This window comes from Arvicanthis niloticus, chromosome 10, assembly GCF_011762505.2.
Source record: "Arvicanthis niloticus isolate mArvNil1 chromosome 10, mArvNil1.pat.X, whole genome shotgun sequence".
Lineage (NCBI taxonomy): Eukaryota > Metazoa > Chordata > Mammalia > Rodentia > Muridae > Arvicanthis > Arvicanthis niloticus.
In genome coordinates this window covers 76,386,536-76,408,450 of record NC_047667.1, presented here as the reverse complement: position 1 = coordinate 76,408,450, position 21,915 = coordinate 76,386,536, and the positions used below count along the sequence as shown (strand labels likewise).

Here is a 21,915-nt window from a genome sequence, read left to right as displayed (position 1 = left end):
AGAAAATTTAAAATTAATTTTGGTAGTCTTAAGATAGCCATTGTGCCTATGCAATTTATGTAAGAAACCAAAAGTAGACCCAGTCCTTCTAATAGCTGCTATTAAAAAACTATTTAGGATGGTTAAGTAAGTGTAATTTGAATCAGACGTAAACTACATGATAATGTTAAGATTCCTGATTAATTACTATATATATTATATATATATTATAAAGATGTGTATGTAATGTTTATATCACAAACATATACATGCATAAATATATACATACTACATACATATATGATTCATATATGATCACCAAACTCAGAGATTCACGCAGGTGACATTTAAAATATTTCATTATTAATAGATCTTTTGACTAGAGACATATGTGATCTTGAAAGTACCCCCAAACGGCACTTCCTGAGTATCTCACCTCCATTTGGAGATGTTTCAACTGTGGCAAACTATTCACTGGATAAAAAAAAAACTACCCTAAATTTCATCCTAGACATACCATTCTATGCAAATAAAGTAAAACGATGTGAGAGAGTTAGTTGCTAAGCCTCTGCCAAGACAAGATAACTAGTCCTTTATAATTCTTGCAAGGTACTTAGGTTTGACCAGATGGTTCTGGGACAAAATGTTGAGACAGATACTCTAACATTAAGCAAAACAGCAATGTCCAGGCAGTCAACTGTTTCTTCTTCTACAAATTATATACGTTTTTCGGAAGCTAATCTTTGTGATTCCCCTACTATTAAGTAATGTTAAATTCAGTCTCGGCAAGTCTGATGAGATTGATAACTGTTACAGTCTCATAACTGACCTTAGCTTTCATTAACATTAAAGAAGATGTTCTAGATATGAAAGAATTTTTTCCAGCATAGTAATTCGCAAATTAAAATAAAACCTTATTCAGACCACAAAAATTGTACACTCTTTTGGTTAGTAATAAGTGATATACTAATTTACTTCAATTGACAAACATGACAGACTAATATAAGTGTATATTATACCATACTTTTAAATAATTTTTTTGGTATTACTTTTTCTTTAGTTTTTTTTTATTAGATATTTTATTTACACTCAGCCTTCAGATGGCATCCCCTATCCCCTTCCCCCCCACCCCCCTTAGGAAACCCATATCCCATGCCCCCCTTTTCCTTTTTGTATTTATAACATTTTTTTAAAAAAAAAAAAGTGTGTTATCCCTAGGCCTTTATAAGTTTGGAATTGTTCAATCAGAGGTGTAACCCACTACCGCCTAGATATAACAAGTATCTTTGACTGTTGGAGATACAATGAATATCTGCCTCCTGTCTACCCCCTCTTTCCTCCTTCTTTTCATCACCTACCTTCTCCTCTCTTCTTCTTCTCCTCTTCTTACCTCCTTTTCTCTTTCTTCCTCTCAGTAACTCCTCCTACCTTAGCTCCTTCTACACTCACCCTCCGTGTTAAAATGAAACTTTTTCTCCCTCAGAATACAATTAGATCATAATTATGCCAAATTTGTACCAGTGAGGTACAGGATAGTCCTAATAATACCCCGTCCCATCCTTTTATTGACTAACCAGCTCTCTCTGTCATCTATTCTAACTAGAACATTTAGGTTCTGAACCTGGTTTTTAGTGAATGTCGCTGACGACCCATCCACTCAAATTCTTTTTCCTCTTAAGGTCCAATAGCTTATATGTTTTCAACCCCATCAGAACCCAGAAGGACTGAAGTTTACTATATAATTGTGGGAAGCACAATCGTAGTTTTCTAAAACCTTAGCCAATTTTAGAGCCTCTGACCACACTGGACACTACTCGCTCTCCTTCAAATGTTGGAGCATCTGTTCTTCTTGCCTTCTGGGTTCCCGGACCTTCTGACCGACTTAATTGCTGCAGAATTATTTAAGGGCTGATTACTGCTGTCTAGGCAGATAGAAATCAGTCGACTATTCTGCAATTGTTCCTTTTTCTGTACAGTACTTTGTCTGTATAAGAAAGTGGCAATTCTTGCCTAGTTGCTGTCTCACCAGGTCAACTGGAGTAACTTTTCAAGAATTCTCAATTTCTTCTTAGAATGTGGCAATATAGGAAAGCTGTCCCGGAGCATACAGGTCTCTAATGAAAATGACATTAAATACAGAAATGTTTGTCATGTCAATTCTATAGATTTCTGATGTTTTGAAACAACTATCCATGTAAGTATCTGGAGTGTTGCCTGTTAACATCCACTCATCTATTTCTAAATAAAACATAGAGAAACACCCTTATAATAAACTCCAAGTCATGAATTTGCTATAGTCCCCTTATAACTCACAGCTGACCATCTAAAATCATAGTTTTTAAAAAAGTTAAAGAAGGACTGGGTCTAGCTTTGAATTCCTACAAATGTGTTATCCTGGTACAATGCCTATGAGGTACAATTTTCGTCTCACTCTTATATCACTAAGAAGCTCATGCCCAATGAAAACACTTAAAAATTTGTAGCAACAAAGTAAACTGGTGCCATTTAAGAATTTATATCTTTCATCTTGATATTAATTATACGCTTTTCTACTAATAGTTATGGCTATGGCAATAAAACCCTAGCCAATCCTTCTATTCTTGGCAACACCACTACTTTTTCAAGAATCTATTCCCTAGCCACAGATAACACAGCCCAAACATTTACCACCTTAAGTCCCCTAGCCCAGGTAATAGGGGCACTGGACTACTTCATTACTTACTTCAAGCTGATTATGGGCAGTGAAATATTAGAAGAGGGAGTGGGGGGGAGTAGCAAATTGGACATCCTCTGATCTGTGTCTTCGCGCCTCCAGATGGAATTCCCGGACCTCAGAGGTTTTTTGAGCAGCTCTGGCCCAGCTTGCTTGTTGAGTAGATACACCAAGGCTGATCATTCTGTCAATATACAATTCTCAAAACAAATTTTAAGTATCAAGATAGTTTTTTTTTTTTTTAAAGAGGGCTGACATTTTTAAGATTGTTGGTTCTACTTCGCTTTCTATTTTTTCCACTCTTATTGGATAAATATTTACATTTTCAAATTTTATCCCCTTACCATATTTCCCCCACCACCCAGGACCTCTTACCCATCCCCCCTTCCTCCTGCTTCTATGAAGTGTTTATCCCCTAACCCCACACCCTCCCACCCTCCATTCCCCTCCCCCCCCCATCCTCAGTGCTCCAGCTTCAGGTACCATTGACCTTGTCTCCCACCTATGCCCACAGGCCACCTCCACTACATATACTGCTGGAGTCCATGTGTCCTCTCGATATGTGCTCCTCCTAGGCTGGTGGGTTTAGACCTGGGGAGCTCTTGCTGGTTGGTATTGTTGCTACCCTCAACGGAGCCACCAGCCCTTAATGTCCTTCAATTTACTCTCTAACTCCCTCCATTTGGGAACCTTTGATCAGATTAATGGATTAGCTGTGGGTATCTGTCTCTGTAATGTCCGACGCTGGGGAGACCTCTAAGCAGAGACAGCCTTATCAGGCTTGCTGTCAGCTTTCCCATCCTGACATCCCTATCACCTCTATTTTTAGTGACTTGCCCATGGGTTAATACCCAGGATGAATGGTTCTCCCTACAACCCCCCTTCAGATTCTGACCCACATTTGTGTCCATATTTGCTCCCTTTGGGGTATTTATTACTCCTTCTAAGAAAGACCTAGGCAGCCTCACTTGTTCTTTCTTCTTCTGATCTTCATGTCGTCTGTTAGTTGAAATCTTTGTTGTTTCTAATTTTTGGTCTATCTCCGCTATATTAAGTGAGAAATACCATGTGTGTTCTTTTTGATTGGGTTACCTCACTCAGGATGATATTTTCTGTTTCATCCTTTAACCTAAGAATTTTCTTCTCGAATTCCATTTATTTTTAATATCTGAGTAATATTCCATTGTTAAATGTACCACATTTTTTTGTATCCATTCCTCTTGTTGAAGGGCATCTGAAGGTTCTTTCCCCAGCATCTGGCTATTTATAAATAGGGCTGCTATGAACATAAGTGGAGGCATATGTCTTTGTTATTTGTTGGCGCGCATTTTTTTCTGGTTATATGCCCGAGAAGTGGTATAGCTGGTCCTCAGGTAGTGCTATTCCAATTTTTCCTGAGGAACCCCAGACTGCTTCCCAAAGTGGTTTTTTGTACCAGCTGCAACCCCACCCAATGCAGGAGTGGTTCCTCTTTCCTTCACATCCTCGCCAGCTCTACTATCACCTGAAGTTTTGTGATCTTAAGCTCTTCTGACTGTGTGAGGTGTGTCTCAAGTGTTTGTTTTGATTTGCATTTGCCCTGATTGACTAGGATGTTGAACATTTCTTAAGGTGCTTCTTGGCCATTCCGTGTTTTCCTCAGTTGAGAATTCTTTGTTTGGCCTCTGTAACCACTTTTTTAATGGGGTTTATTTTTGTTGTTTGGCTCTAATTTCTTGAGTTCTTTATAAATATTCACTATTAGCCCCAGTGATGTAGGATTGGTAATGATCTTTTCCCCCACATCTGTTTGGTTGCCGTTTTTGTCTTGTTGACAGTGTCCTTGCCTTACAGGAAGCTTTGCAATTTGATGAGGTCCCATTTGTCGATTCTTGATTTAGAGCATAAGCGCTTGGGTGTTCTTTTCAGGCACTTTTCCCCTGTGCCTAGATATCGAGGGTCTTCCCCAACCTTCTCCTTCATAATCGTTTCAGTGTAACCTGTCTTTATGTTGAAGGTCCTTTATCCCCTTGGAGTTGACTTTGTGCAAGGGGATAAGAATGGATTAATTTTGGCATTCTTCTACATGTTGACCTCCCGATTGAGCCTGCACCACTTTGTTGAAAATGCTGTCCTTTTTTCCACTGGATGGATTTAGCTCAGTTGTCAAAGATCACCGTGACCATAGGTGTGGGGGTTAATTTCTGGGTCTTCAATTCTATTCCATTGATCATCCTGTCTGTCTCTGTACAATAACCAAGCAGTTTTTATCACTACTACTGCTGTAGTATCGTTTTTTTGAGGTCCTGAATGGTGGATTCCCCCCCGAGGTTCTTTTATTGTTGGAATAGTTCTCGCTATCCTAGGTTTTTTGTTATTCCAATGAATTTGTAAATGCTCTTTTTCTTTCTAATCTCTATGAAGAATTGAATTTGGAATTTTGATGGGTATTGCATTGAATCTGTAGATTGCTTTTGGCAGAGAGCCATTTTTTATTAAATTATTCCTGCCAATCCAGGAGCATGGGAGATCTTTCCATCTTCTGATATCTTCTTTCAATTCTTTCTTGAGAAGACTTGAAGTTCTTGTCATACAGATCTTTCACTTTGCTTTGTTAGATTCACTCCAAGATAATTTATTTTATTCGTGGCTATTGTGAAGGGTGTTCATTTCCCTGATTTTCTTTCTCTGACCTGTTTATCCTTTGAATAGAGGAAGGCTACTGATTTGTTTGAGTTGTCTTTATATCTCACAGCCACATTGCTAAAAGTTTTTTGTTTCAGATTTAGGAGTTCTCTGGTGGAAGTTTTAGGTTCCCTTAATATACTATCCCATATCATCTGCAAAATTAGTGAAATTTTGACTTCTTCCTTTCCTTATCTGTATTCCATTTGACTTCCTTTTGTTTGTCTAATTGCTCTAGATAAGACTTCCAGTACTATAATTGAATAGGTAATGCGATAGTGGGCAGCCTTTGCCTAGTCCCCTGATCTTAGTGGGATTGATTCAAGTTCCTCTCCATTTAGTTTGATGTTGGCTACTGGCTTGCTGTATATTTTCTTTTTACTATGTTTAGGTAGGGCCTTGTATTCCTGATCTTTCCAAGACTTTTATAACATGTAGGGATGTTGAATTTTGTCAAATCCTTTCTCAGCATCTAGTGATATGACCATGTGGTTTTTCTCTTGAGTTTATTTATGTAGTGGATTACATTGATGGATTTCCCGATATTGAAATTATCCCTGCATTCCTGGGATAAAGCCTACTGATTTTGGATGGATTAATTGTTTTGATGTGTTGTTGGATTCGGTTTGCGAGAATATTAATTGAGTATTTTGCATCACTATTCATAAGAGAGATTGTCTGTAGTTCTCTTTCTTTTATTGGGTCTTTCTGTGGTTTAGGTATGAGTGTAATGGTAGCTTCATAGAATGAATTGGCTAGTGTTCCTTCTGGTTCTATTCGATGGAATAGCTTGAAGAGGATTGGTATTAGGTCTTCCTTGAAGGTCTGAAAGAATTCTGCACTGAAACCATCTGACCCGGAACATTTTTGGTGGGAAGATTTTTAATGACTGTGTCTATTTCTTTAGGCGTTATGGGACTGTTTAGGTGGTTTATCTGCTCCTTCGTTTAACTTTGGTACCTGGTAGCTATCTAGAAAAATTGTCCATTTCCTCCAGATTTTCCAATTTTGTTGAGTATATGGCCTTTGTAGTAGGATCTGATAATTTTTTTAATTTCCTCTGTTTCTGTTGTTATGTCTCCCTTTTCAGTTCTGATTTTATTAATTTGAATGCTGTCTCTGCGACCCTTTGGTTAGTCTGGCTAAGGGTTTGTCTATCTTGTTGATTTTCTCAAAGAACCAGCTCCTGGTTTGTTTGATATTTTGTATAGTTCTTTTTGTTTCGACTTGGTTGATTTCAGCCCGGAGTTTGTTTATTTCCTGCCGTCTACTCCTCTTGGGTATACTAGCTTCTTTTTGTTCTAATGCTTCAGGTTTTGCTGTCAAGTTGTTAATGTATGCTCTTTCCACTTTCTTTTTGTGAGCACTTAGAGCTATGATTTTCCTCTTAGTACTACTTGCTTTCAATGAGTCCCACATGTTTGATATGATGTGTCCTCATTTTTCATTTAAATCTAAAAGTCTTTTAAATTTTTTTCTTAATTTCTCTTTGACCAAGTTATCATTGAGTAGAAGCATTGTTCAGTTGCCAAGTGTATGTCTGCTTTCTGTTGTTTTTGTCCATGTCAAAGACAAGTCTTAATCCATGGTGGTCTGATAAGGTACTGGGGATTATTTAATCTTTTTGTATCTGTTGAGGCCTGTTTTGTGACCAATTATATGGTCTATTTTCGAGAAGGTACCATGAGGTGCTGAGAAGAAGGTATATTCTTTTAGTTTAGGGATGAAATGTTCTATAGATGTCAGTTAAGTCCCAATTGGTTCATAACTTCTGTTAGTTTCATTGTGTCTCGATTTAGTTTCTGTTTCCATGATCTGTCCATAGCTGAGAGTGGGGTGTTGAAATCTCCACTATTATTGTGTAGGGTGCAATGTATGCTTTAAGTTTTAGTAAAGATGTCTTTTATGTATGTGGGTGCCCTTACATTTGGGGCATAGATGTTGAGAAATTGCAAGTTCCTCTTGGTACATTTTTCCTTTGATGAATATGAAGTGTCCTTCTTTATCTTGTTTGATTACTTCTGGTTGAAAACTGATTTTATTGATATTAGAATCGCTACTCCAGCTTGTTTCTTGGGACCATTTGCTTGGAGATTGTTTTCCAACCTTTTACTCTGAGGTAGTGTCTGTCCTTTCCACAGAGGTGCGTTTCCTGAATGCAGCAAAATGTTGGGTCCTGTTTACGTATCCAGTCTGATAGTCTATGTCTTTTTACTGGAGAATTGAGTCCATTGATATTAAGAGATATTAAGGAAAAATGAGTGTTGTTTCCTGTTATTTTTGTTAGTGGCAGTGGAGATATGTTTGTGTAGCTACCTTCTTTTACAGGTTTTTTGGAAGATTACTTTCCTGCTTTTTCTAGGTTGTAGTTTCCCTCCTTGTGATGGAGTTTTCCACCAATTATCCTTTGAAGTGCTGGGTTTGTGTTGAGATACTGTGTAAATTTGGATTTGTCATGGAATATTTTGGTTTCTCCATCAATAATGATTGACAGTTTTGCTGGGTATAGTAGTCTGGGGCTGACATTGATGTTCTTTTAGGGTCTGTATGATATCTGTCCAGGATCTTTCTGGCTTTTATGGTCTCTGGTGAGAAGTCTGGTGTAATTCTTATAGGTCTGCCTTTATATTTACTTTGGCCTTTTTCCCTTACTGCTTTTAGTATTTTTTCTTTGTTTTGTACATTTGATGTTTTGACTATTATGTGGCGGGAAGTATTTCTTTTCTGGTCTAAACTATTTGGAGTTCTGTAGGCTTCTTGTATATTTATGGACATCTCTTTCTTTAGGTTAGGGAAGTTTTCCTCTATAATTTTGTTGAGGATATTTACTGGTCCTTTAAGTTGGGAGTCTTCCCCCTCATCTATTCCTATTATCCTTAGGTTTGGCCTTCTCATTGTGTCTTGGATTTCTTGTATATTTTGGGTTAGTAGCTTTTTGTATTTTGCATTTTCTTTGACAGTTGTGTCAATGTTTTCTATGGAATCTTCTGCACATGAGATTCTCTCTTCCATCCCTTTTATTCTGTTGGTAATACTTGTGTCTATGACTCCTGATCATTTTTTTTAAGTTTTCTATCTCCAGGGTGTTCTCCCTTTGTGGATTTCTTTATTGTTTCTACTTCACTTCCATTTTTAGATCCTGCATGTTTTGTTTAATTCCTTCTCCCGTTTGGTTGCATTTTCTTGCAATTCTTTAAGGGATTTTTTAGTTTCCTCTTTAAGGGTTTCTATCTGTTCTTTGAGAGTTTTATTTATTCTTTCTTAAGTCCTCTATCATCATTATGAGAAGTGATTTAATTCTGAACCCTGCTTTTCTGGTGTGATGGGGTGTTCAGGCTTGCTATGATGGGGGAACTGGGTTCTGATGATGCCATGTAACTTTGGTTTCGTTGCTTATGTTCTTGCACCTTCCTTTTGCCATCTGGTTAAATCTAGTGCTACCTGTAACTTCTGTCTCTGATTGAGCCTGTCTTTCCAGTTGTCTCGCTTGTGTTTGGTCTTCTGGAAGTCCAGATGCTCTGTGATTGTTTTCCAGCTGCCCTGATTACAGTGGTATCTCTAGGATGCCTCAGGATATCGTGACTCTAAGGTAGCAGTCCAGCTAGATGTCTGCTGTTCTGGGTGCAGTGTCTTCTATTAGAATATCTCAGGATATGTTGTCTACACTCTGAATTCAGTTGTTCCTCTGTGGCTCTGTGTAGCGCGCAGCCTCGCTGATAAGGAGCACGCCCACTTCAGGATTCTTCTGACAGCATTTATTAAACAGCTCTCTTAATAGTGAGGTGGAGGAAGGACGCCGAGCTCAGAAAGCCCGCTGCTTAAATAGAGCTTTGTGAGACGTGCAGACCCTTCATTGGCTCAAATCTTTCATCCATTGTCATACCCGGTTTTCGCGCCATGTCAGGTGCATTCTCAAGTAAAGCTTCGTGAAGAACCAGGAAGCAGAAGCCTGCGCCATCTTTCAATGGCAAATGGCGGCTCTCACCTCAGCTCTCTGGGTTGAGTGGACCTTCCAGTATGTCTCAGGCGGAATCTGGGGTCCACACAACTGCAGACCTGGTAGAGGTCTGGTCCAGGCCTCAGAACAGCGGAGATGGGCAGAAGGGGGGTGCTAGCCAGCAGGGCACAGGGGTTGGGTGGGGTGTAGGTTTCTGCTGGATTCTGAGCACTCAGGGCACCCAGCTATGAGCTCAAAGTAGTATGTGGGTTTCCTACCTAAAGCTGGTTGTGGGATCTGTGGATCCCCCAGAATGTGTTCTGGCGGAATCTGGGGTGCACTCACCGCAGGCCTCAGACTGGAGGAGGGGCAAGTGGCGGAAGGGGAGTGCTAGCACTGGCTATGGGTTCTATGGATCCCCCAGAATGTGTCTGGCAGGAATCCGGGTGCACTCACCTGCAGGCCTCAGACAGGAGGAAGGGCGAGCGGCAGAAGGGGCGTGCTAACGCTGGCTATGGGTTCTATGGATCCCCCCGAATGTGTCTGGTGGAATCCGGGGTGCACTCACCCTCAGGCCTCAGACCGGAAGAGGGGCGAGCGGCAGAAGGGGTGTGCTAGCGCTGGCTATGGGTTCTATGGATCCCCAGAATGTGTCTGGCGGAATCCGGGGTGCACTCACCCGCAGGCCTCATACTGGAGCTTAAATAATTATTAAAATTATGTTCAATATATATCTGAGTGAAAACAGCCTTTTTAATTGGACAAATAGAAAAAAAATGTAGCTGCTTATATTATGAATGCTAATTATGTTGTCCAAAAATGTCCTGCTTACATTAGAGGATCTGCACATAGCTTCTGGAAAACTGGCTCCATTTTGTTATTATTGGTAAATGAATATGTCAATAGCCAGTAGCTGTAGAGAACAGATAGAATTGGGATTTTAATATTTCCTGTTCTTGGGACTGGGTGACTGAAGGGAAGGAGGTCCACCATGCCAAGAAAGTGTCAAGGAGAGGAGAGATGCTATGCCTGAGAAGAACATAGTTCAGATATGCATAGGCACCATGTGAATGATTCTTTCTATTGCTTTCTTTTTCTCTGATTGATTTCATCCCTGAATTTGATTATTTATTGCCTTCTGCTACTCTTGTGTGTTGTTTCTTCCTTCTTCCTTTTTCCCTAGATCTGTCAGATGTACTTTTAAATTGCTGATATGAAACGTTTGTAAATTCTTTATGGAGGCATTCAATGCTTTAAATGACCCATTTAGAACTGCTTTCATTGTGTCGCATTAATTTGGAAAGATTGTGCTTCATTTTCATTTAATTTTAAAATTCCTTTTATTCATTTATTTTTTTCCTACCTAGAAATCAGTGAGTATACAGTTGTTCAATTTTCATGAGTGTTTTGGAGTTCTGTTCTTTCTGCCTTTGTTGAATTCCAGCTTAAATCTGTGGTGGCATAATAACATACAAGTTATTTGAATTTTCTTTCATGTGTTGAGGTTTACTTTGTGACTGACTACATGGACTATTTTGTAGAAGGTTCTATGTGATGCTGAGAAGCAGGTACATTCTTTATTGTTTTGGTGAAATGATCTGTAGATATTGGTTAGGCTCATTTGATTGATAAAAGCATTTAGTTTCATTATTCCTTCATTAGTTTTCATCCAGATGACCTACTGATTGGTGAGGTTAAATCTTAAAGTCTCACATAGTAATAAATGAGGTTCATTGTGCAGATTAATTTAGCAATGTTTTATTTGAAAATGTGAGCACTCTTGTGTTTGGGGCATAGAGTTTCAGAATTGGGAAAGATTAGGTAGATTTTTTTCTTTAATGAGGATGAAATATTCTTTTCTGTATCTGTAGATTAATTTTGCATTAAAATATGTTTTGTTCCATACTAGAATACCTAATCCAGTTTGTTTCTGGAGTCTCTTTCCTTGGAAAATATTTTAGCCAGTGCACATTTGCCTGGAAAATTTTTTCTAGCCCTTTACTCTGAGGTAGTGCTATTTTATTTCTGAGGTGTGTTTCTTTTATAGAGCAGAATCATAAGCCTGTTTTAGCATCCATTAACTTGTGTGTTTTTTAGTGGGAAATTGAATCAATGATGTTCAGACATAGTAATGACCAGTGATGGTTAATTTCTATTATTTTGTCATAGTTTTTCTCCCTCCCTCTCTCTCTTCTTTCCTCTCTCTCTCTCTCCCTCTCTCTCTCTCTCCCTCTGTCTCTCTCTGTCGCTGTCTCTCTCTCTGTCTCTAGCTCTCTCTCTCTCTCTCTCTCTCTCTCTCTCTCTCTCTTTCCCTTTCTATTGGTGTGGGTGTGTATTTTTTCTGAGTATCACATGTGTTTTTTGTTTGTTTTGTTTTGTTTGTTTGTTTTTTGAGACAGGGTTTCTCTGTGTAGCCCTGGCTGTCCTGGAACTCATTCTGTAGAGCAGGCTGGCCTCAAACTCAGAAATCCATCTGCCTCTGCCTCCCAAGTGCTGGGACTAAAGGCATGCGCCACCACCACCCAGGGAGTATCACATGTTTTGTTTTTGATGGTATAGAATTACTTATTGCCTGTCTCCTGTCTTCTTGGATGTAGTTTCCCTTTTTGGGTTAGAGTTTTGCTTCTAGTATTTTGTGTCAATCTGGGTTTGTGGACACATATAGTTTAAATTTTGATTTTTCTTGAAATATTTTGTTTTCTTCATCTATGGAGATTGAGAGTTTTGTTGTGTATAGTACTCTAGGTTGGCATCTGTAGTTTTTTAGAGGTTGCAATATATCTGTTCAGACACTTGAAGTTTTAAGGGCTTATTTTGGGAATTTTGGTATAATTCTGTTTTTTGCCTATGTGTACTACCTTTCCCCTTTATCTCTCCTCTCTTAATATCCCTTTCTATGTTCTGTAGAATTACTGTTTTGTTTGCTATGCAGTGGGAGGAGTTTCTTTTATGGTGTTGTTTAATTGGTGTTCAATAAGCTTATTACATGTTTATAGGCATGTCTTTCATTTGTTTGGCAAAGCATTCACCTATGATTTTATTGAAATTAATTTCTCTTCCTTGGGATAGTACTCTCCATTTTCATCTATTCCTCTGATTCTTCAGTTAAACCTTTTCATGGTAACCCATATTTCTTGGATATTATCATGTCAGGATTTTTTAAATAAAATATTTTCTTTCTTTGATGTATCATAACATGTATCCTCAATGGTTAGTATTTCCTGGAGGCAATTGCATACAAAAGTACTATCCAATTACTAAAACAATGTGTTTTTATTTCACCATGTCTGCCTAATGAACCCATACATTTTATATAAAGTCCATTCTGTCATTCTTAAGCTGCAATCCTGTTTTATAGAGTTTTTGCCCTTGTTGTGCTATGATTCTAAATAATTTTAAATGTAGTATAATTTTTCCCTAAGACAAAGTATTTGAAGTATAATCCATATTACTTGAAAAGTACAAAAAAAATTTGAAATCTTTTTGTGAACTAGACCTTCATCTTGCATTTCTGAAATTTCTAAACTTTTACCTCATTATGATGTGAAAATCATAGTAGAATGAAAGAGAAAAAAAGAAACCTATGGAAAATTCCAGTTAATCATTGAGGCTCAATCTGAGTTCTTATTAGTACTTTTTGTAGACTGATAATACATCATATGTGTGAGTTTTGCAGGTAAGTACAATGTCTCTCTTCGTGTTGTACAGTATTTGCTTCATAGAAAGTAAATGACAAAGTATTGGGTAGTAAAGATGCTTTTACTGTAACACTTTTCAACCTCTGATCAGCTCAAAGTTGTCAACATGGATGATATTGTTGGAGGCTGAAGTTCAGGTGCATTCAGTGACAGGTGAAGGTACTAGAATTGGTGCAGTGCTGTTATATTTACATGTGAATAGTGTTTTTAACAATTAATCCAAAGGAATCAAACTCACTTTAAAAGGAAACAGGTAAGAAAATATAATCAAGGTTCTCTCCTTAAAACAACAAAATCATGGTATTTTATAATGGGAAATGGAGGCCAAGAATAATATCTCGTTGGAGACAATAGTGAGATAGGAATTGATTGCCTTGTTTTTCTTGGCCACAGACAAGTGTTTTGTTTACCTATTATCAGAAATAATTTCAGCTGGGGATACCTCACAGACCCTGACCATTATTGTAAATAAAGGCGTCATTTTTTTTTTTTTTTATAAAGCACCTTAGGCAAAGGTAAAAAAAGTAAAGGGTGAATATAAAATTTAACTATATTCAGCCTCCATTTAAAATTACAATCTGCCTGTTAGTTACATAATAGGTCACTACTGCTACCTACCCAGCTCTACAGAGAAATACACCATCTTCTGGAAAAACAAAGCAGCTGAAGGCAGAAAAGGATTTTTTTTTCCTTCTGCCTATATAAGCTCATGATCTCTGAAGCTGTTTTCTGGCAGAAGGCAAGGAGTTGTGATTCCTGCTTTCCACACTTCAGTTTTATCAGGGACAGGGCAGGGAATTGGTTGCCTACCAATAAAGAGTGGCTCGTGGAAGGTGTAATTTCCATATAAATTTTTGTGAGACATTTCATTCTGGAGGAGAAAGAAAAGATGTGTTCTTCTCAGGTAAATGTGTGCATTGGTATGGGACATGATGACTATTTTTAGAGAAATAACCTCATATTATAACATCCAAACTTTCACTGTGCTAACTCACATTTACAAAAAAACCCTTCATATTATTCTGTGTTTTAATTTATAAAATAATTCATATAGCATATTATTTAATAAATATATAATTTTATTATATATTAAACTATGTAATAAATGTATAATACATAAGTAATATATATTGTATATTAAGTTATATAATGAATACATAATAATAAATTATATAATAAGACTGAGAGACTATTGCCATAGGTCTCAGCTTTCCTGCTGCTGCAACTCTTAATAAAATTCTTAGGTTTTATTGATCCAAACCATGAGGTTATTTTTGTTCCTAGTTCATAACTGCACTTTTGCTACTGCAATGAAGCATGCAATGTATTACATGATATGTAAATATCTCTGCTTTCTCGAGGCTAGAAAACCAGCATTAGATCATTTAGGGGATTATGCCATTTGACCAAGAAAAGTGTCAACATCCACATGTTGAGAACTACTAGACTATTGGATCTTTGCAGAGAAGTCAAATACTCTTTTTCATAGATCATAAGTCATCAAAAATTCATATTAGTTACTGATATCATAAAAGTTTACATAGGTAACTAATCTTTTCTTGGGTCAAATATAGAACTTAGCTAATAGACATGAGGGAAAATGGTTAATTTTAATTTCAGGGTCTACTGACATTCATTGATGTGGCTATAGAGTTCTCTAAGGAGGAGTGGGAATGTCTCAGTTCTGCTCAGAAGGCCTTGTACAGAGATGTCATGTTGGAGAATTACAACAACCTGGTTTCTGTGGGTAAGAATATTTTTATTTCATAACTTCTACTTCACCTCAGGAATGTCTGAAACTTATTTTAGTATTTGGATCTGCCTTCATTAATTACACTTAATTATGAGTGACATATTTACAACTAATATATTACCTAAATTTATTTTGATTTTACATTTAACCTAAGGATCCTTCAATCTTAGTTACTTATTTGTAGGCAGTCATTATAATTTATATGAATCCACTTTGACTTCCACAGTTGTTTTTATCTAGTGTTATAATTTTAAAAAGATATTCAGAGTTTGAAAAAGAATTGAATTATGAAGAGTCTAAATTATTTTGGAAAAAAGTGATTTTAAAAAGTCATTCATGCATTTTTTAACTCTCCTTCATGTTACATGCATGGTACATTCCTATGTAAGTACCCAGGCACATTCAATTGTATATTGTTATGTATATTTGAATATACAGGTGTTACACTTTCAAAACCAGAGTTAATCATCTGTCTTGAACAACAAAAAGAGCCCTGGATTGTTGATCGAGAGAAAACAGAAGGAAGAGAACCAGGTAATCTGAAATAACATAAAATGGGAATGATAATTCTAAACCAAGGAGCAATCTAGACCTGAAGTGTGGTTATTATTTTATATTAAATCTATCTTACATAGAGATTATTCCTAAGCATTTAATTAAAAATACTGTACCAAAGAAATGTAAACCATGGCTGTTATTTGAATTTTGCCTTATATTATTTGAATAGTGGTAGTTAGAAATATAGTATGTAATATCTGCTTTAAAAAGTAGTAAATGATTATTTTGTATTTTAATTGTTATAATTATTTTTCTGTTGCAAATATATGACAAGTACATTTTAGTAATTATTGTTTTATTACCTTTCTAAAGAATGTTATAAATTATATTTTGCTCATTTTTTTCTTTCTTTCATCTCCTCGCAAATTAGTTCCACTTCCAACATTAATTCAATATCTTAGTTCTCTGACTGTTTATGTTCCTTTCTCTTTCTCTCTCTGTCTCTATCTCTCTCTCACTTTCTCTGCATTCTCACTTTCAAAAACAGAAAAAAGAAACAAAAGTAGAAGCCAAAAATGTATTTAAAGATAGTGTTATATTTGTACTGACAAATATTTGTGAACATAATCCAAGAAATATAATATAACTAACATTGCATCATAGAATAAAACTGATTTTCCCTCTCCAAGAAATTATGTACTTTGGATAGGTTCTTACATCATAGAAAATTTTCTACCCAATTTCTCCTTCTCAAAGCTGGGGTCTTATCTGCCTTGAACATGTCCTTGTCTCTTGAATGTTGTCACAATCTCAGTGAGTTTATATAGACATTAATCTTGTGTGGAAATGCTATTTAGCATCGTTAACCACTATGTCCTATAATATTCTGTGTTTTATCTCTTGTGTTGATCCATGAGCATTGATAGGAGGGGTGTGAAAAATATAGTGCATACTACTGAGTCTTCCAACATCTCGCAGTTTTTTCATTTCTCCAGGTGTTGATCTCCACATTAACCTTCTTTATTGAATGTTGATTGCTGCAAAGATATACTGGAAAAACAATATACTTTTAGGACGACGTATTATCATGAATTTATTTATTTATTTATTTATTTATTTATTTATTTATTTGGGTTTTTTGAGACAGGGTTTCTCTGTGTAGTTCCTGGCTGTCCTGGAACTCACTCTGTAGACCAGGTTGGCCTCTCGAACTCAGAAATCCACCTGCCCTCTGCCTCCCAAGTGCTGGGATTAAGGCGTGCGCCACCACCGCCCGGCCTATCATGAATTTAATTTGCAGAAATTATAGTAGATTATAATACAAGACCCAGGACATGTTTACTCTCAGATTATTGGCCTCATATACAGTTTCAACTATGGGTTTTAACTTAAACAACCACCATACTGTCAAACAACCTGTGATAAATACTGCCAATGCATTTGTGGAATGATTTACACCAATGAGCATTGTTGAGGCCCACATTTTGCCTCAACACTTTGTCTCAACACTTTTGGGGCTAAGTGCTCTGATCAAGAGAGAGTGTGGCTCTTGGGGCAAGAGACTCGAAGAATGGAGACAAGACAGGGTGTGATTCAGTCTCTTCTATTTTCTCAAGTCTCCCTCAAGTCTCTCTTATTGAAGGGAATTCTTGAGGTATTTTATATACACAAGCAGGAGAACACAGGTGAAAACATTACCACGTGCACCATACAGCTGAGGTCACTAAACAGCAAAAACAAGCTATGTGGGATAAACAATATACTTATCACAGTGTGCTTCAGCTGTTATAGGCTTTTTGAAAACCAAGTCCTTTCATCAGGGTATATGGTTCCAGATGGCTGCCAAAGTTGATCTAGCCGCTTTCTGCTTAAGTCAGCTCCCAACAGAGCATATCTTACACGAAGGTCAACATTGGACATCACAAAATAAATAAATGAATAAAACTAATAATCAATATTGTCCTCCTATAGCAAAGTAGTAACCTGAAAGGTACTATGAATGTAAGTCAGTAAGCATGAAATATGCAGTTTAATATTCTACTCAATATTTCTAGTGTTTTATGTATTTACTGTCTTTGTCAGTGGACACATATCCTCAGGTTTAAAAATGAAAATAAATATGTCTGGAATTACTGTGATATTTCAGTGGACTATAACTCAAAATATTACAACCCATTGCTTGTACTATATGCAATGTGTAGAGACATGTGATGTGTAGCTTTGCAACGTCCATCCTAATTAGTGGTAATGTCATTTAAGCTGTCTTTCATGTGAATATATGTTAGGAAGCTTGTGTGACAGTAGTTTTTTCATATATCATTAAAAGATGTGAACCAGAGAAATGGTGCAGAAGTTAGAGCTGATTGCATTTTAATTGTATGGATTGATTTCAAGATCAGAAGCCACCTAGTGGAAAAATATTCTATAAAGGATTTCCTGATTACACATATGCCTACACACACAACACACACACACACACAGACACACACTGTGTGTGTGTCTGTGTTGTGTGTGTATAAAAACGTTAAAATTGGCCCTACTGTGTTATTGATCTCCACTATATTCTTCTCTATTCTATGCCCGACCTCATGATATAAACTTGAGTATATTTTGTTTATCTTCTATAAAAAACAACAAGGATATTCGGGTCCCTAACTAGCTACATAGATATTCTAAATATAACAGATATTGCCATATCTTAAAAAGCTAAATTAGCACATGAATTAGCTTGCATTGTTTGTTTTCTCAAAATTACTCATTTATATCGATTGTTCCTAACTTCATCCATTTATCTAAAAATTCCTTAAACATAAAATAATAAAAAGTTTCATGAACCCTAAAAGGATCTTGTACATACAGCTTACAAACTGTAAGTCAAGATGAAATGGACTGTTTAAATACAACACAAATCCTCTGATGGTAAACAAGTTTCCATCAGAGCCACCCAACTAAGAAATCCTATGGCCATGTTAGAATGAATGCCAAGTTCTTTATGTTTTTCTCAGTGAAAAAACTCAAGGAAGTTTTCAATGTTTTTCCCTTTACAAAATAAAAATGAAATTATTTGGTCCAAAATCTAAACAGAGATAATTGAGTCTCCGTATTCCTTATATAATAAGATACTAATTTGGTAGTAAAATATTTTGAAAATTAACTCATACACATTACAAATGATTATCTACTATGTTTAAGTTGGTTTCATTCCAGAGATGAAGAGGATTTCAACATAAGTTAACTAACAAGGTAATAAAATGAGTAAACAAACTACAACATAGATACCACAGGATGATCTCAAAAGGCTCTGAAAAGGCCTATGACAAAATACAGGATCATTATGTTACACTTATAAACAGACTAAGGATAGTAAAGGGAGGTTTAAACAAGCCTGGTGTAGCAACATTCTTCATGGAGAGAGCCTCAAAGCAATTTGCTTAAAATCAGGGACAGTAGATGTTTGCCCATATTTTCCATAGATATTTAATATTTTATGAAATCATATCTAAAGCAATAAGACATAGTAATTAGTTTTAGATAATAAGCATAGATTAGGTACTATCAAAGTGTCTATTATTTGATAATAATTTTACATATACATAAATTTGACATGGCATTTCTCAGTCTTTTAATCAGATTTGTGTTGATCTGTGGTTCTTTTTAACAGCATTGTCATCCCTTAGTGACATAACCACACACACGTGGTGATATATTTATATATTATAAGGTATATAAATTTTACATATGTAATGAGTATCATATACAGACATATTTATTTTGTACAATTTTAAGTAATGTAAAACAATATTTCTATGTGGATTACCAAAACTACCTTTTTATTATTTGTCAAAAAATCTTATTTCTTTTTCTATATTGACCGTTTGCCTGCTTCCTAATTTAGAAACTCTTACCCATTCCAAATTTATATTTCCTCTATTTGTCCCCCATCACTATCCATATAATTACACTACACTCATAAGTCTTAGGAAAATGAGCATTAGTTTCTCACTAGATATGATCAGCATCATGGGTTTTGCAGTACAGAGTGTTCATCACTTAAACAATACATTGTGACAAACAACAGGAACCGACACACAGAGATGATTTTATGTAAGTGTAAATACACATAACAAATACACACACACATGCACAGGTACACAAGTGTAGGCTCTTAAAATATAATCAAAGGAAAAAGGAAGAAAAGCTTTTTACATGGGAAGGAAGGTGGGGAATGTGGAGTCTTTCCTGGGACATGCTGGGGGAAAAGAAGGGATGGTAAATAGGATGATGTGCCTACTACAATTGGAAATATTTTTTTAATTAGTTAATTAAACTAAGTTATTTTACATCACTTTACATAAAGCTTTCTTGTTATATGGGTATTCCACTTGTTTGATTAGATTTGTACCAAGGTATGCCATTTTACTTGTGGCTATTGTGAAGGTAGTTATTGTACTTATTTTTTCTTCAGGCCATTTATCAATTGTATGAAGGAGGGCTACTGAGTTTTTGGGTTAACTTTATACTGAGCCCCTTTACAAAGTCATTTTTAGTGTAGGAAGTATTTGATGAAGTTCCTCAGTCAATTTACATATACTATTACATCTTTGTGCATTGCAATATTTTTTCTTTTATTCTTTTAAAATTATTTTTTAATTATTTTATATATTTCATCTCAAATGTTGCCACCTGGATTCTCTTCCCAAAGTTCTTCATCCCATTCCCATACACATTCACCTCTGAGAGGGTGTCCCCCCTCGCCTGCCCCTGCACATCAAGTCTCTATAAGTTTAGGCACATCCTCTCTCACTGAGGCCAAACAAGGCAGTCCTTTGCTACATATGTGCCAGGGACCTTGAACCAGCTTATGTGTGCTCTTTGCTTAGTGGTTTAATCTCTGGGAGCTCCCAGGGGGTCCAGATTAGTTGACATTGTTCATCTTCCTATGAGGTTGCCTTCCCCTTCAGCTCCTCAATCCTTCCTCTGTTGCTTCCATAGGGTCCCCAACCTCAGTCCAATGTTTGGCTGTACATATTTCCTTCTATCTTAGTCAGCTGGTGGGAGAGTCTCTCAGGTGCCAGCTATGCTAGACTTCTCTCTGCAAGCACAACATGGCATTAATAACAGTGTCAGGGTTTTGGTGTCCACCAACAGCCCAAGTTGGTCACTGTGTATCTTTGCCTTTACTTTCTGCTCTATTTTAGTCACAGAATTTCTTTTTATCAGGAACAATTCTGGGACAAAACTTTTAAAGGTGGGTCAGTGAAATCATTCCTCCTCTTTTACAATTTATATCTTCTTGATCTCCTTTTGTTGCCTGACTGATCAAACTAGAAATTAAAGTAGTATGCTGAGGAAAAGTTTGGCTCTGTTTTCTTCTGTTTCTGTTTTGTGGAATAATTGAGGAGCATGGATATTAGCTTTCGTTGACATTATGAAGAATTCTCTGCTAAAAGCATCCAGGGATGAGATTTTTGATGTAGTTGTTTTTGTTGAGAAATTTTAATGACTGCTTCAGTTTCCCTAGTTGTATTGTTTACCTGATCTTAACTTTGGAATGTGGAGTCTATCCAGAAAAGTACACATTTCATTATACTTTCTAATTCTAGGCACAGAGCCTTTTGAAATAAGAGTTATTGATTCTTTGGATTTCATTGGGTTTTGTTGTTATGTCCATGTTTTCATTGTCTGATTTTTCCATTAGGGATGTTTTCTCACTGATTTTTAGTTAGTTCAGCGAAGGGTTTGTCTGTCTTGTTGATTATTTCAAAGAACCAGCTCTATGTTTTTCTTGATTCTTTTTCTTGTTATCTTTGTTTCTAATATTTTGCTTGAAGCTATGTGTTTTCTTTCCTGCCATCTAATCCTGTTTGGTGTCTTTGTTTTTTGTCATTGTTTTTGTTGTTCTAGTGCTTTCATGTGTGTTTAATTTGCTAGTATGTGATGTATCTATCTATTTTCTTTAAGAAGGCAGTGTTATGATCTTTCCTCTTAGCATTGCTTTCAGTGTATCTCCTAAATTTGAGCATAGTTTGCCTTAATTTCTCGTGAATTTAAAAATTCTTTAATTTTTTTTATTTCTTCATTGACCTTCAATGTCATTGATTTAAGAATTATTCAATTTCTATCATTTTGTATGCATTCTGATTTTCTATTGTTGAAATTCAGGATTAATTCATGGTGCTATAAAAATATACTAGTGTTTATTACAGTCTTCTTGTATTTAATGAAGCCTAATAAATGACAAGCATATGGTCAATTTTTGGGAAGGATCTGTGACCTGCTAAGAAGATTATATACTTTTTTTTTGTTTTGTTTTGTATATATCTGTTAGGTCCATGTGATTCATAATGTCTGTTATTTTCTTTTTTGATTGTTTGTCTATTGCTGAGAGTGGAGTGTTCAAATCTCCCATTATTATTGTGTAGTGTTCATTGTATGTTTTGAGATTTGTAAAGTTTTTTTTTTAAATAATTGTGGGTTCATTTGTTGTGTAAAAGTTCAGAATAGAGACTTCACCTGGTATGTTATTCCTTTTATACATATAAAGTGTTGTTCCTCATGTGTTCTGATTATTTTGATTGAATATCTATTTAATTAGATATACAAATGGCTAATCCAGCTTGTTTCTTGTGTTTATTTGATTAGAACAACTTTTTATCAAGGACTTTCTTCTGTT

At 36.2% G+C, this 21,915-nt stretch overlaps 1 protein-coding gene across 1 annotated transcript in view; it reads left to right on the top strand.

Annotated features, from left to right (window-relative positions):
* The first annotated feature begins 2,381 nt into the window (after window positions 1-2,381).
* Window positions 2,382-21,915, top strand: part of LOC117716344 (uncharacterized) — a 28,787-nt gene continuing 9,253 nt past the window's right edge. Inside the window, exons 1-5 of the mRNA XM_076940995.1 lie at window positions 2,382-2,392; window positions 2,539-2,668; window positions 14,612-14,738; window positions 15,183-15,278; window positions 17,637-17,651. Of these exons, the coding sequence (XP_076797110.1) occupies window positions 2,382-2,392; window positions 2,539-2,668; window positions 14,612-14,738; window positions 15,183-15,278; window positions 17,637-17,651 (379 nt within the window). The remainder of the gene's footprint in view (window positions 2,393-2,538; window positions 2,669-14,611; window positions 14,739-15,182; window positions 15,279-17,636; window positions 17,652-21,915) is intronic.